The sequence below is a fragment of the Asterias amurensis genome, chromosome 12 (assembly GCF_032118995.1).
Source record: "Asterias amurensis chromosome 12, ASM3211899v1".
Lineage (NCBI taxonomy): Eukaryota > Metazoa > Echinodermata > Asteroidea > Forcipulatida > Asteriidae > Asterias > Asterias amurensis.
The window spans coordinates 4,692,434-4,706,467 of record NC_092659.1 but is presented as its reverse complement, the minus strand read 5'-3'; the positions used below and the strand labels follow the sequence as shown (position 1 = coordinate 4,706,467).

Genomic DNA, 14,034 nt, shown 5'->3' with positions numbered 1-14,034 from the left:
GCCATGGCTCTGGCTACATCATCAACATGATAGGACCTCTCTAGCAACTCTTAGCAACAGCCCCAGTTGCCAATCCAGACATGGCCATGGCTCTGGCTACATCATCAACATGACAGGACATCTCTAGCAACTCTTAGCAACAGCCCCAGTTGCCAATCCGGACATGGCCATGGCTCTGGCTACATCATCAACATGATAGGACAACTCTAGCAACTCTTAGCAACAGCCCCAGTTGCCAATCCAGACATGGCCATGGCTCTGGCTACATCATCAACATGATAGGACATCTCTAGCAACTCTTAGCAACAGCCCCAGTCTCCAATCCGGACATGGCCATGGCTCTGGCTATATCATCAACATGATAGGACATCTCTAGCAACTCTTAACAACAGCCACAACTGCCAATCCGGACATGGCCATGGCTCTGGCTACATCATCAACATGATAGGACATCTCTAGCAACTCTTAGCAACAGCCCCAGTTGCCAAACCGGACATGGCCATGGCTCTGGCTACATCATCAACATGATAGGACATCTCTAGCAAATCTTAGCAACAGCCCAAGTCTCCAATCCGGACATGGCCATGGCTCTGGCTACATCATCAATATGATAGGACATCTCCAGCAACTCTTAGCAATAGCCCCAGTTGCCAATCCGGACATGGCCATGGCTCTGGCTACATCATCAACATGATAGGACATCTCTAGCAACTCTTAACAACAGCTACAACTGCCAATCCGGACATGGCCATGGCTCTGGCTACATCATCAACATGATACGACAACTCTAGCAACTCTTAGCAACAGCCCCAGTTGCCAATCCGGACAGGGCCATGGCTCTGGCTACATCATCAACATGATAGGACATCTATAGCAACTCTTAGCAACAGCCCCAGTTGCCAATCCGGACAGGGCCATGGCTCTGGCTACATCATCAACATGATAGGACATCTCTAGCAACTCTTAGCAACAGCCCCAGTTGCCAATCTGGCTACATGTTCAACATGACAGGACATGTCTAGCAACACTTAGCAACAGCCCCAGTTGCCAAACCGGACATGGCCATGGCTCTGGCTACATCATCAACATGATAGGACATCTCTAGCAACTCTTAGCAACAGCCCCAGTTGCCAATCCGGACATGGCCATGGCTCTGGCTACATCATCAACATGATAGGACATCTCTAGCAACTCTTAACAACAGCCACAACTGCCAATCCGGACATGGCCATGGCTCTGGCTACATCATCAACATGAATAGGGCATCTCTAGCAACTCTTAACCACAGCCACAACTGCCAATCCGGACATGGCCATGGCTCTGGCTACATCATCAACATGATAGGACATCTCTAGCAACTCTTAGCAACAGCCACAACTGCCAATCCGGACATGGCCATGGCTCTGGCTACATCATCAACATGAAACGACATCTCTAGCAATTCTTAGCAACAGCCCCAGTTGCCAATCCGGACATGGCCATGGCTCTGGCTACATCATCAACATGAAAAGGATATCTCTAGCAACTCTTAGCAACAGCCCCAGTTGCCAATCCGGACATGGCCGCACAAACACAAGCTGTGCGATGCCTTTTTTTGTCAACTTAGAAAATGGCCGCCTGCACGCATGCTGGGTCGCATATATAGGCCAATGCGCCCTCTAGTTCTTATATATAACTGTATGGTGCTATACTACTTGTCATCAATTTAGTTATGGCCTCCCCTTTATCAGTAGGCCTGTGCAGGCAGCAAACATTTATACCTATTGTGTGAGGGCCGCAGTGATATCATATAGACCTTATTGCAAATACTCGGTACTCGGTACGCATGCATTAGGCGTGGAATGATGTGCATGCAGGGCCCAATTTTATAGAGCTGCTAAGCACAAAAATGTGGATTTTTTCCCTCGATAAGAACAGGATTCCAACCAAATTTGCACGTGATTTTCAGGATAAGCAAACAAAAGCTGAATACTACCAAGCAATATATATGCAACAAATGGAAACTTGGTTGGTAATCCTGTTTTTATTAAGGAAACAATTTCATGCTCAGCAAATTTTCGAGCTTATAACAGCTCTATGAATTTGGGCCCTGGTCCAGCAAGGAGTCAAGTTTGATCGCTCATGCAGCATGCATCTCGTATAGCCCTTGCACAATGGTATTTGCGAAAAAGCTCTGCAATGGGATAAACAGCAAGACACATGCTTGTACCATGGAGGTAGAACTACAAAAATCTTCAAAACAATCTGAATAATGCTTTATTATATCGAGAATTGTTTAAAATTTGCCTTGTACAATCATAGAGCAAGGAAGTAACAAGCATGGAGGTCTCCATGCTTGTACCACATCCATGCTTGTACCTTCCTTGCTCTATGATCGTACAAGGCAAATTTAAAACAATTCTCGATATAATAAAGCATTATTCAGATTGTTTTGAAGATTTTTTGATAAATTGCATTACTGGAGGTGTGTGTTTCAAACAAACATGCCACTTTTTCTTCACCACTTTCCAAGCTAAATCCGTGTAGTTCAACGTTCATTATAGCGTGTTGTTCAGATGAGTGTTTTTTGGCCCTTTTCGAAACAACGGCTTTGGCTTTGGATTCTGCTTCAAGCTCCTGAGCGCACACGCAAAACACGCGCAATTGTCAAAACAACCGGCTGGGCCAAGCTAGCCTGAGCTAAGCCGAATCCAAAGCCGAAGCCGTGGTTTCGAAAAGGGCCACATTCTTGCCACTTTGACACCAACTACACGTTTTAAAAATGATCTTCACTTATCACTAAAAGGAAGGGGGCGGTCGGCAACACGTGCGCCGCGCTCAATCTCTGTCATGCAGCAGGGGCTGTAGACGTGGTGTTCCGTGCTGGATTGTGCGTTTTGTATGTCAACTTTGACGACCAATTGAGCTCAAATTTTCACAGGTTTGTTTTTTTGTTCATATATGTTGAGATACACCAAGTGAGAAGACCGGTTTTTGACAATTACCAATAGTGTCCAGTGTCTTCAAGCAGAGAAAACAAAACCTGCATCGGGGATAAAGAATATTAATTTTGGGAGGGTTTTACCCATACACACTGAAGTGTGAGTTAGCACTGTTTACTCAGTACTTTCCCGAGCCCTGGGGTGGATTTCACAAAGAGTTAGGACTAGTCTTATCTCGAGTTAGGACCAGTTACTCGTCCTAACTTAGGACTATCCATGTAATTTGTATATCTCCTAGGACTAATCCTAAGTTAGGACTAGTCCTAACTCTTTGTGAAATCGACCCCAAAAAGTCACTGGCATTGTCGGGTGAGATTCAAACCAAAGACCTGTGCAATTCTAGAGCAGTGAGATTGCCCAGTAGATAGAGGTAGTTTGAATCCTATATTTTAGCAGTGGGCACTGCAACGATTTAATAGATGGAAATTTGCATCGGGGGATAAAGAACATTAATTTTTCATTCCCTATCCTTTGCCCCAGAATTCAAGGCAGTGGATACTACTCAAAATAATGATTATCATAAAACCTTTCTTGGTAACGAGTATTGGGGAGAGGTTGAATGATAGTATAAAACATTCTGAGAAACGGCTCCCCCTGAACTAATGTAGTTTCTGTGAAAGAAGTAATTTTCCACGAGTTTGATTTCGAGACATCAGATTCAGAATTTGAGGTCTCAAAATCAAGCATCTGAAAGCACACAACTTCATGTGACAAGGGTGTTTTTTCTTTCATTATTATCTCGCAACTTCGACGACCGATTTTGCTCAAATTTTCACAGGTTTGTGATTTTTTGCATATGATGAGATACACCAGCTGTGAAGGCCAGTCTTTGACACTTACCAAGTGTTCAGTGTCTTTTAAACGTTAAACTCTTTCAGTTGACTGTATAGGAAAGACTAACCATTTGATAAGTTTTTCAACACACTTTCAAAATTAATATTACAACACTATCTATTACATTACAGGTAGTTGAGGAGAAACAGAAACTCAAAGATGGCGAACTTCTCATCTTCAAGTTATGACGCTGCTAAGCTGGAATGTCCTAAGTGCGATCAGCAGTTTAAGGATCCGAAGATCCTACATTGTCTGCACAGTTTTTGTAAAAACTGTTTGTGTAAATCCGATGGAGCTACAAAAGTCATCGTCTGCCCACTCTGCTCTCGAGAAACCAAAGTTGATCATGTTGATAAACTCAAATCAAGTTCCCACCTTGTGGAAAAACTTAAAGGTTTTAGAATCCAGGAAGAAGTGATGAAAAGTCCAAAGACAGAGCTTATTTGTGGAGCATGTTTAGCCACGGGCAAGGTAGCATCCAGGTGCCTGGACTGCAGCATGTATTTGTGCATGAATTGTAAGATAGTTCATGGCAACATCCCTGCTCTGTGTCAACACAGAGTGGTATCTCTTGATGACCTTCGTGGCGGTAAGGGTCTCAAGACACCAAGGAAGGAGTGGGTACGCTTGTGCACTGAGCACCCCGGAGAGAAGTTGAAATTCTACTGCCAAACTTGTAAACAGTGGGCCTGTAGAGATTGCAGAATTGCCAAGCACGATAGTCAAAACCATACAGTTGTGGACAATGATCTGTATAACTCAAAATGTCGAAGTTGGATTAAAGAATGTACAGCAAGCCTTGAGAAAACTGTCACAAGGTTACAATACATGTCGGAAGCCTTTGCACTTCAAGCAGTCCCAGAATTTAAAAATCATGCTGAAATCCTGATTAAGACAGTGAACGAGTCTGCCAGCGAGTATCAAACGTTCATTGACAGCCAAAAAATGCGTCTCATCCAAGAAATTGACAGAGTGTACCAGGAGCAGAGAGTGACGCTTAATCGCTGTGCAGTGAAGGTCGACACTGCTATGTGGGAAATGCGTCATGCCATAGACACAGCCAATGAAGTCGCCCATGTGTCGTCAGACGAAGATTTCGGTCATTTACAGGCAATCGTCAAGGACGAATTGTCCACACTTCTTAAGAGAAAGCCCTCAGACTTCTACCATGGGCTACCCATCATGAAGGTTATAAAGGTACAGAAACGTCGAGTACCATGGCTATTTGGTCAAGTGGAGTTGGGGGGCAGAGTTGCCTTATTACCACCACCGACGAAGGTACAGGAACGAGGAACGGGGCTGGGGCATGGTCTTGGGACGATCGGATCCACTGTCACCTCACTACATCCAGAGAATGGAGCCAAGCAAGGTTGGTAGGAGTTGTATTTTATTCTCCAAGCCTGGTGACTAGTGCGACTAGTGTAGCAGTCGCGACTATTGATTGCTTAGTCCAAAATGTTCAGCCATGAGATCTGTTTATAGCACCCTATTAGAGTTTACTGTCAGCAGCCACTGCCAGAAACACCAGGGCAAATTCTTTTCTTCTCTTAAACTCTTATCGTGTATAGCCCCGTTCATACTTCCCGTGAAGGTAATACAAATTTTGACGTCACGAATTTGCAACAAATAATTTGCAACAGTTGAACTGCGCTCAACCCCCTGCGAAAAATTTGCTGCGAACATTGGCTGTGAAAACAGCCATGTGACTTCAAAATTCGTAACGCATTCGCATTTGCAGGAAGTATAAACCAGGCTTAGTTTTATTTCACTGACGATTCTTTTACAAGCATTGTGCCGTTTGCAACACAATTGGACTTACTGCTTTACGTCCCATCTGAAGGACAAAGCATTATTGGTTAAGTGTCAAGACTCGGACTTGAAACTATGCCCAGGGGTATAAATAGGTACCTGCGAGGGGTTAAGAGGTTGATATTGTGTATGAAGAAGCCTTTGGAGCGCTATGGTTGCTCGTAACTGTTTGTATAGATGTACTCCCCAAGGAGCTGAGAAAGAGTAAAGGGATGTTACTCTGGGCACTAATGTAAAGCAAATTGAGACGTTATAGTGAAATACGCTTTATAAGAATTAGTTTTTATTATTTTTAAATTATTATTATTATTTATGATTTTCTTATTTTATGCGCAGCTACTGTGGTAGACAACTCAATAACTTCCGTTCCAGCTTTTTTCAAGGAAAAAGATCAAGAAGTGCCAGGAGCCAAAAGAGAGCAGGTATGACACATCTTTAAAGGATTTGGGTACCTTTTCAGACTGTTCATAGATTTACATTAAACTTGACGGGTTTGAAGATAATAATAGTGGAAAGCTTCCCCTCAAATATTATTTACTGAGGTGCTGTAGTTTTTGAGAAATGAGTAAACAATGTCATGAAAATACATTTGTACATGCTTAAAATAATTTCCGTCTCGTGAGACGAAAATTATTTTCATGACATTGTTTTACTCATTTCCCCAAAACTACAGCACCTCAGCACGTAATATTTTCAGGGAAGCTTTCTACTATCATTATCTTCGACTTGTGTACGTTTAGTGTAAATCTGTGGACATTGTGTTTTTTGTCCTACAAAAAGTACATACACCCTTTAAAGGCAGTGGACACTATTGGTAATTGTCAAAGACTAGCCTTCACAGTTGGTGTATCTCAACATATGCATAAAATAACAAACCTGTGAACTTTTGAGCTCAATCGGTCATCGAACTTGCAAGATAATAATGAAAGAAAAAACACCCTTGTCACATGAAGTTGTGTGCGTTTAGATGGTTGATTTCGAGACCTCAAGTTCTAAATCTGAGGTCTCGAAATCAAATTCGTGGAAAATTACTTCTTTCTCGAAAACTATGGCACTTCAGAGGGAGCCGTTTCTCACAATGTTTTATACCATCAACCTCTCCCCATTACTTGTCACAAAGAAAGGTTTTTATGCTAATAATTATTTTGAGTAATTACCAATAGTGTCCACTGCCTTTAAGACTAATCTTAGGACTTAGGACAAGTCCCAACCCTGCACTGTAGACCTTATTAAGATTAATCCTAACTTGAGATAAGATGAGTCCTAACTCTTTGTGAAATCGACCCCTGTACCCAATCCTAACTTGAGATAAGATGAGTCCTAACTCTTTGTGATATCGACCCCTGTACACCAACTAGACCACAGAGATTGGCCAGTCAGTTTGAATCTTACAATTTGTTGTTTTAAATGCCTGCATCATTTCTCGTTTCGTAATTTTACAGATCGCCGACAGCAAAGCGTCCACGCAGGTAGTTGAAGCAAGGAAGGTGAAGCGTCGTAAAACAAGACGCTGAGGGAAAATAATGTACTGAGCCCCCTTCAGGAATCGCTGACGACGCATCAGTGGTATCAGTGGGGTTTCATACATGTACAGTTAAAGGCGCTGGACACTGTGGGTAATTGTCAAAGACCTGGGCCCAATTTCATGGCTCTGCTTACCGCCGAATTCTACGCTTACGATCACGATTCCCCGCTTAGTGCAAGCGCCGAATTTCTGCGCTAGCCTTGTAAGCGTAGAATGCCTAATAACATGCAGTGAGCACGTGCAGAAGCCAAAATTCACTGCTAACCCGTGAAATACGCTTGCCGTAAGCACATAATTCCCTGCTTCCGTAAGTGCTGATTCTGTGCTTACGGTAAGCAGAGCCATGAAATTGGGCCCAGTAATCTCACTTTGTGTATCCCAACATAAGCATAACCCCAAAAAACTGTGAAAATTTGAGCTCAATTGGTCATTAAAGTTGCGAGAGATAACTAAAAGAAGGGGGAAAAAAACTCTTGTTGCACAAATTTGTGTGTTTTCAGATGCCCAAACTACCTCTTTCTCAAGCAACTACTTCAGAGGGAGCCTTTTCTCACGATGTGTTACTATCAACAGCTCTTCATTGCTCGTCACCAAGTCAGTTTTCATGCTAGCTATTAATTGAGTAATTCATATACCAATAGTGTCCAGGGGTGGATTTCACAAAGAGTTAGGACTAGTCCTAAGGAGATATACAAATTGCATGGATAGTCCTAAGTTAGGACGAGTAACTGGTCCTAACTCGAGATAAGACTAGTCCTAACCATTGTGAAATCCACCCCTGTGCCTTTAACCCACTAGTACTACTTGTCATAGATGTTTTTGATGTGTAAGTTCACAGTGTCAAGCATTTTTGTTAAAATTGTCACACCAGTCCAGTTGAATATTGTTTGACGAGTTTAACTAAGTTTAGTTGCTAATTATTTGTTGTTAAGTGGAGTATGTGTTTGACTCAGGTTTATAGGTTTTTTTAGCCTGGTTTTTACTGTTTTAGATAGTTTTCATAATTTGCACAAATTTAGGACAATTTTAAAAAGTTACACCTCATGAGATATTTGCAACAATTTTAAGAAAGATACAATACAGTTGTGTGTGTATGTTGTTTCAAAAAGAAAACAACGAAAAATTTTTTTTAAAATTTTTAACAACAGCAAATCTATCCACTTTTAATGAGGGCAAAAATGTTGCGTTTTTATTTTACGCCTTTTTAAATGATGCAGTAGGTCTTACTGATGCCTTTTCGTAGCAAAATCTGTGTAAATACTGACATTTAAAGAAAAGGGTAAAACCGCAAGGCATTTTTCGCAAGGCATTTTTAAACAAAAATTATGCAACAACTTCAGATTTAAATTTTTACGCCCTGCACTAGTGCAGTAGGCCTTACAGAGGGCCTTTCTTAAAACTTGACCCATAATTTTAGAAAAACTTGTGCATGATTAAAATTGGGCCAAAACTGAAGAGAAAAAACCTGATCAAAATTGGGCAAAAATTTAACATTTTAATTTTACGCCCTAAAATTATGCAGTAGGACTTACTGATGCCTTTTCAATGCAAAATCTGTGAAAATATTGATATTTGGTAAAATTGGGCCAAAATTGAAAAACGACAAGGGGTTAGTCCAGCATTTTTATCAAAAACTTGCAAAAAATTTATCGTTCTGATTTTACGCCCTAAAATGATGCAGTAGGTCTTACTGATGCCTTTTCGTAGCAAAATTTGTGAAAACGTTGACATTCGATAATTTGGGGCACAATTGAAAAAACGACAATGGGTTAGTCTTGACAGCATTTTTTATCAAAATTGGGCGCAAATTTAACGTTTTGATTTTACGCCATAAAATGATGCAGTAGGTCTTACTGATCCTTTTTCAATGCAAAATATGTTGAAATATTGACATTTGATAAAATTGGGCCAAAATTGAAAAAATGACAAGGGGTTAGTCCAGCATTTTTATGAAAAACTTGCAAAAATTTATCGTTCTGATTTTACGCCCTTAAATGATGCAGTAGGTCTTACTGATGCCTTTTCGTAGCAAAATTTGTGAAATGTTATTTGATGCAAAATTGAAAAACCGACAAGGGGTTAGTCCAGCATTTTTGTCAAAATTGGGCCCAAATTTAGCGTTTTGATTTTACGCCCTAAAATGATGCAGTAGGGCTTACTGATGCCTTTTCAATGCAAAATCTGTGAAAATATTGATATTTGATAAAGTTTGGCCAAAATTGAAAAACGACAAGGGGTTAGTCCAGCATTTTTATCAAAAACTTGCAAAAAATTTATCGTTTTGTTTTAAGCACTAAAATGATGCAGGTCTTACTGATGCCTTTTCGTAGCAAAATTTGTGAAAATGTTGACATTTGATAATTTGGGGCAAATTTGAAAAAACGACAAGGGGTTAGTCCAGCATTTTTATCAAAAACTTGCAAAAATTTATCGTTCTGATTTTACGCCCTTAAATGATGCAGTAGGTCTTACTGATGCCTTTTCGTAGCAAAATTTGTGAACTATTGTTATTTGATGCAAAATTGAAAAAACGTTAAGGGGTTAGTCCAGCATTTTTGTCAAAATTGGGCCCAAATTTAGCGTTTTGATTTTACGCCCTAAAATGATGCAGAGGTCTTACTGATGCCTTGTCGTAGCAAAATTTGTGAAAATGTTGAAATTTGATAATTTGGGGCAAAATTGAAAAAACGACAAGGGGTTGTTAAACCAGCATTTTTATCAAAATTGGGCCCAAATTTAGCATTTTGATTTTACGCCCTAAAATGATGCAGTAGGTCTTACTGATGCCTTTTCAACACAAAATGTGTAAAAATATTGACTTTTGATAAAAATTGGGCCAAAATTGAAAAAACAACAAGGGGTAAGTCCAGCCTTTTAAAGAACAAAAAGCAATACCAAGGAGACATATGTTTTGTTATATTCAGTTGCGGTTTGTTTAAAGCTAAGGTTTGAACAAGATGTCGCCTTAAACACAAATAAGCAGTTACTACAGTAATTAAAATCATCTCCATTACGTTACAAAATTGATAAAATTAAATAAATATTGTAATCGATGTAATGGCACCAAATGAAATACATGCGTGAATAAATACGACCCTAAATCAACATTTCAGAAAAAAGCACATAATATAAAGTACTGTTAGCAATAAATAAAAATCTATCTTTCTCAACTGTTAAATATACTACTATCTTTGATCCATTTTCAATAAATAAATTAATAAATAAATAAATAAAGACATATTTAAATCAAGTCCTGTACGGTACTAACAGCAAAGGTTTTTTCTCAAACACAGCCCATACTGACAAAACCAAAACAAAACCAAAACAAAACCAAAACAAACGTTGACACAAAAGTTGAGATAACTCAGATTATGGTCTGCACAGCAGTCACTTCTAAGAATTATACCAGATCATGTCCTTTATAGTTAATCCAACAGTAATCAAGAAATTTTAAAACTGACCTTTTGACCCCTATTGACCCCTTGCACAAATGCCACATACGGCCACTGTCCGCCACAGTCTCCGTTTAAGGAGTCAAATTGCACGTATAATTTATAGTAAACGTGTAAAATGCTGCGTTGCTTAAAATGCACCCTACACTTTTTAACACCCAGTGATATTGTCTCCCAAAATGGCAAAACTAAGAATTGGGTGAATTCTGTAAATATTTTGGGCGGATTATCATTCTGAAACCTACTCTTTGTTTGAATTGAAAAAGACATGATGATTATGAAGTACAGAAGACAAATAACAGGATTTGTAGTTATTGCAAAATAAACCAGTTAATTTCACTTTGAAAGCTCAATGATTGTAGAGTAGTTCATACCAATCCTTAGGACTATGCGGTAAGTTTTCAACAACTCCTACCGAGTCCTTTGACTAGTCCTAAGATAGGACTCGCTTTGTAAAACCCGACCCTTGATCTGTGTGTATTAGCATGCAGGCCTTTAATTACCAATTAATAGTCACTATAAACAACACACTGACAATGTTTTCACTAAACACCCACAAATCAAGCTCAGCCTGCTCAAGTCACTAAGTAAAGATAAAAAAAACCATCAAATTAATATTAATATTAAACTATATTCATCGGCTGGTTATGAAAACCAAGGTAGCGACTAGCACTGTGATCTGGGCCCAATTTCATAGAGCTGCTTAAAGACACTGGACACTACTGGTAATTGTCAAAGACCAGTCTTCTCACTTGGTGTATCTCAACATAACCATAAAATAACAAGCCTGCAGAAATTTGGGCTCAATTGGTCATCGAAGATGCGAGAAAATGATGAATGAAAAAAACACCCTTGTTGGACGAATTTGTGTGCTTTTAGCTAGGAATAAAAGACTTCTAGCTAGAAGTCTTTTAATATTTTAGTGAGAAATTACCTCTTTCTCAAAAACTACGTTACTTCAGAGGGAGCTGTTTCTCACAATGTTTTATACTGTCAACAGCTCTCCAATGCTCGTTACCAAGTCAGTTTTGAAGTTCATATTTGTTTTGAGTGATTACCAAATGTGTACCTTCTCTTTAAGTACAAAAAGCAACTAAGCACAACAAAATTAATTATGCTTACCAGAATATACCAGCCAAAAATGCCATTTCTTTTTCACAATTTATGACTGGTATCCTGCTAAATTTTGCTTAGCAGAAAGCAGCTCCATGAAATTGGGCCCTGAAGGGACCTACACATTTGTATACATGTAGGCCTAGATGATGATGAAGAACTCTCGGTTCTAGTTTGTGAAAGTAACATCCTTGGGAAACGCACATTATCAGGTAGGGTTTGAAAACACAATCCACGTGCAAAAACTGTTTCTGTTGAATCCTCCATTACTTAGTGGCAGTGGACGCTATTGGTAATTAGTCAAAATAATTAATGGCATAAAACCTTACTTGGTAACGAGTAATGGGGAGAGGTTGATAGCATAACATGGAGTGAGAATTTGCTCCCTCTGAACAACGTAGTTTTCAAGAAAGAAGTAATTTTTCACAAATTTGATTTCAAGACCTAATATTTAGAATTTTAGGTCACGAAATCAAGCATCTGGAAGCACACAACTTTGTGTGACATGGGTGTTGTTTCTTTCATTATTATCTCTTAATGACCAATTGAGCTCAAATTCTCACAGGTTTGTCATTTTATGCATATGTTAAGATACACCAAGTGAGGAGACTGGTCTTTGACAATTACCAAAAGTGTCCATCGTCTTTAATCACTGGCCCCGAAACAGTTGATTGCAGCCGTGTAAAACGCACCCCTGATCCAATGAAATTAATGCAATAACCCCATATTGGATGTTACTTGTATGAATACAATAAATATGGCTATCAATTCTGTTTTACAATACATTACCTCACCTTGGGTCGGAGACCAGCTCCTTGTAACCCACGGGTGGATAAAAACATATACAAATTAGCTAGATATGAATATGCATGAGCTTTACAGTAGATGAGAATTAATGACTACTCCAGCAGAAACTAAAGCTAGCTGATTTGAATATGCATTAGCATTATAATCTAAATTAGACATAAGAACTATATGACTTTACTCCTGCATATTCAAATTAGCTAGCTGATATGAATATGCAAAACCTAAATGATACTAAGAATGTCTTTCATGACTATGTGAATCACAGCTAAGCATGAACAAAGCTGCACAGCGTAGGCTCAATAATACTCAAGACATACTTGGATTTCTAGGCTACAGGAAACAATATACACTCACGGACAACTCAACCAAAACAGTATGACCGAATTTAACAATGGCATTTTGACAACTCCCATAGCAATACTGTATAAAGAACTTTCCATTGCGAAACAGCGCCGTTTGGCTTAGATTGCCAAAAGATTTTGCATACTTAAAATAAAATAAAGTATCTCCCATGATTGGTTGCAAATTCAACACTATGACTGAATATTTGTGTAAATTGTTACAAACTGTGGCCATCTGTTTCCATAGTTGTCCAACCCCGGTTGGCAAAAATCTCGGGCAGCGACGTTGCAAAAGAAAGGTCTATATATAGTCCTCAAAGCAAAACAGGAGACTTTTTCAGACACTAGGTGGCAGCAGACTCACCAGAAGTATCAATTAATCTTAAAAATGTGTCAAGGCAATAACTGTGAAGCAATGGAACTTTTGCCTGGTAAGTCTACTGACACCCACCGTTGCAATGTCTCCCATAGCCCTGCCGTCTGGAAGCTCAAAATGTTTCACTAAACGGCGCACTGCACTTTAACCCCGTCTCAATATAATAAATTGTTTGTTACTTATAATAATTACTGTATTTTGTCATTAGATAAATAAATAATAAATACAACTGGCTTTCCACTATCTTCATCCATACATTATTAGATTCATATTATTTCTCTATTTACACTACACATTATTACTATTATCATAGTTCTTTGTAAAGTTATCTCGCATACATTCATGCATAAATGCCTTACGTTTTTTCTCCTTTTCCCCCATTTTAAAACTAAACATCTGCCTTTTTACACAATTTCTGAGAATTAAATCTGTATCAATGAGAAACATTGCACAAATGTTGTACCACAAGTTTGCTACAAGTAAAAAGCTTTGTGAGACTGGACCAAGTTTCGAAGTCCAAAGTTCCAACTGAGGATTCAAATGGATTACCATTGCCAATTTCATAGCTCTGCTTACCGTAAGCAAAGAATCGGCGCTTGCAGAAGCAGGGAATTCCTCGCTTACATCAAGCATATTTAACGGGTTAATGGAGAATTTTGGCTTGTGCGTGTGCATACTCCACGTTACAAGGCATTCTACGCTTACAAAGCTAGTGCAAGTGGAGAATGGTTATCATAAGCGCAGAATTCGGCGGAAAGCAGAGCCATTAAATTGAGCCCACATCTGCCGTCAGGAT

At 39.4% G+C, this 14,034-nt stretch overlaps 1 protein-coding gene across 2 annotated transcripts; it reads left to right on the top strand.

Moving 5' to 3' along the window:
- Nucleotides 1-2,795: 2,795 nt before the first annotated feature.
- Nucleotides 2,796-14,030, top strand: LOC139944765 (E3 ubiquitin-protein ligase TRIM45-like). Of its 2 annotated transcripts, XR_011787021.1 has the most exons (5): nt 2,796-2,920; nt 3,947-5,184; nt 5,961-6,046; nt 7,067-9,614; nt 9,763-14,030. XR_011787021.1 is itself a non-coding variant. In XM_071941870.1 (4 exons), exons 2-4 carry the CDS (start codon nt 3,975-3,977, stop codon nt 7,136-7,138), a joined length of 1,368 nt encoding a protein of 455 aa, XP_071797971.1. In that variant the 5' UTR covers nt 2,796-2,920; nt 3,947-3,974; the 3' UTR covers nt 7,139-14,030. The 2 variants fall into 2 exon arrangements, 1 of the variants encoding a protein (XP_071797971.1); XM_071941870.1 differs by having other exon boundaries at nt 7,067-14,030.
- Nucleotides 14,031-14,034: the final 4 nt, after the last annotated feature.

What these genes read in the sequence shown, in the direction of transcription:
- LOC139944765 (XM_071941870.1), top strand. Translation starts at nt 3,975, where the DNA reads ATGGCGAACTTCTCATCTTCAAGTTATGACGCTGCTAAGCTGGAATGT. An exon ending in AGAGAATGGAGCCAAGCAAG is followed by an intron (nt 5,185 to 5,960) that starts GTTGGTAGGAGT and finishes TTTTATGCGCAG; the next exon opens with CTACTGTGGTAGACAACTCA. An exon ending in CAGGAGCCAAAAGAGAGCAG is followed by an intron (nt 6,047 to 7,066) that starts GTATGACACATC and finishes GTAATTTTACAG; the next exon opens with ATCGCCGACAGCAAAGCGTC.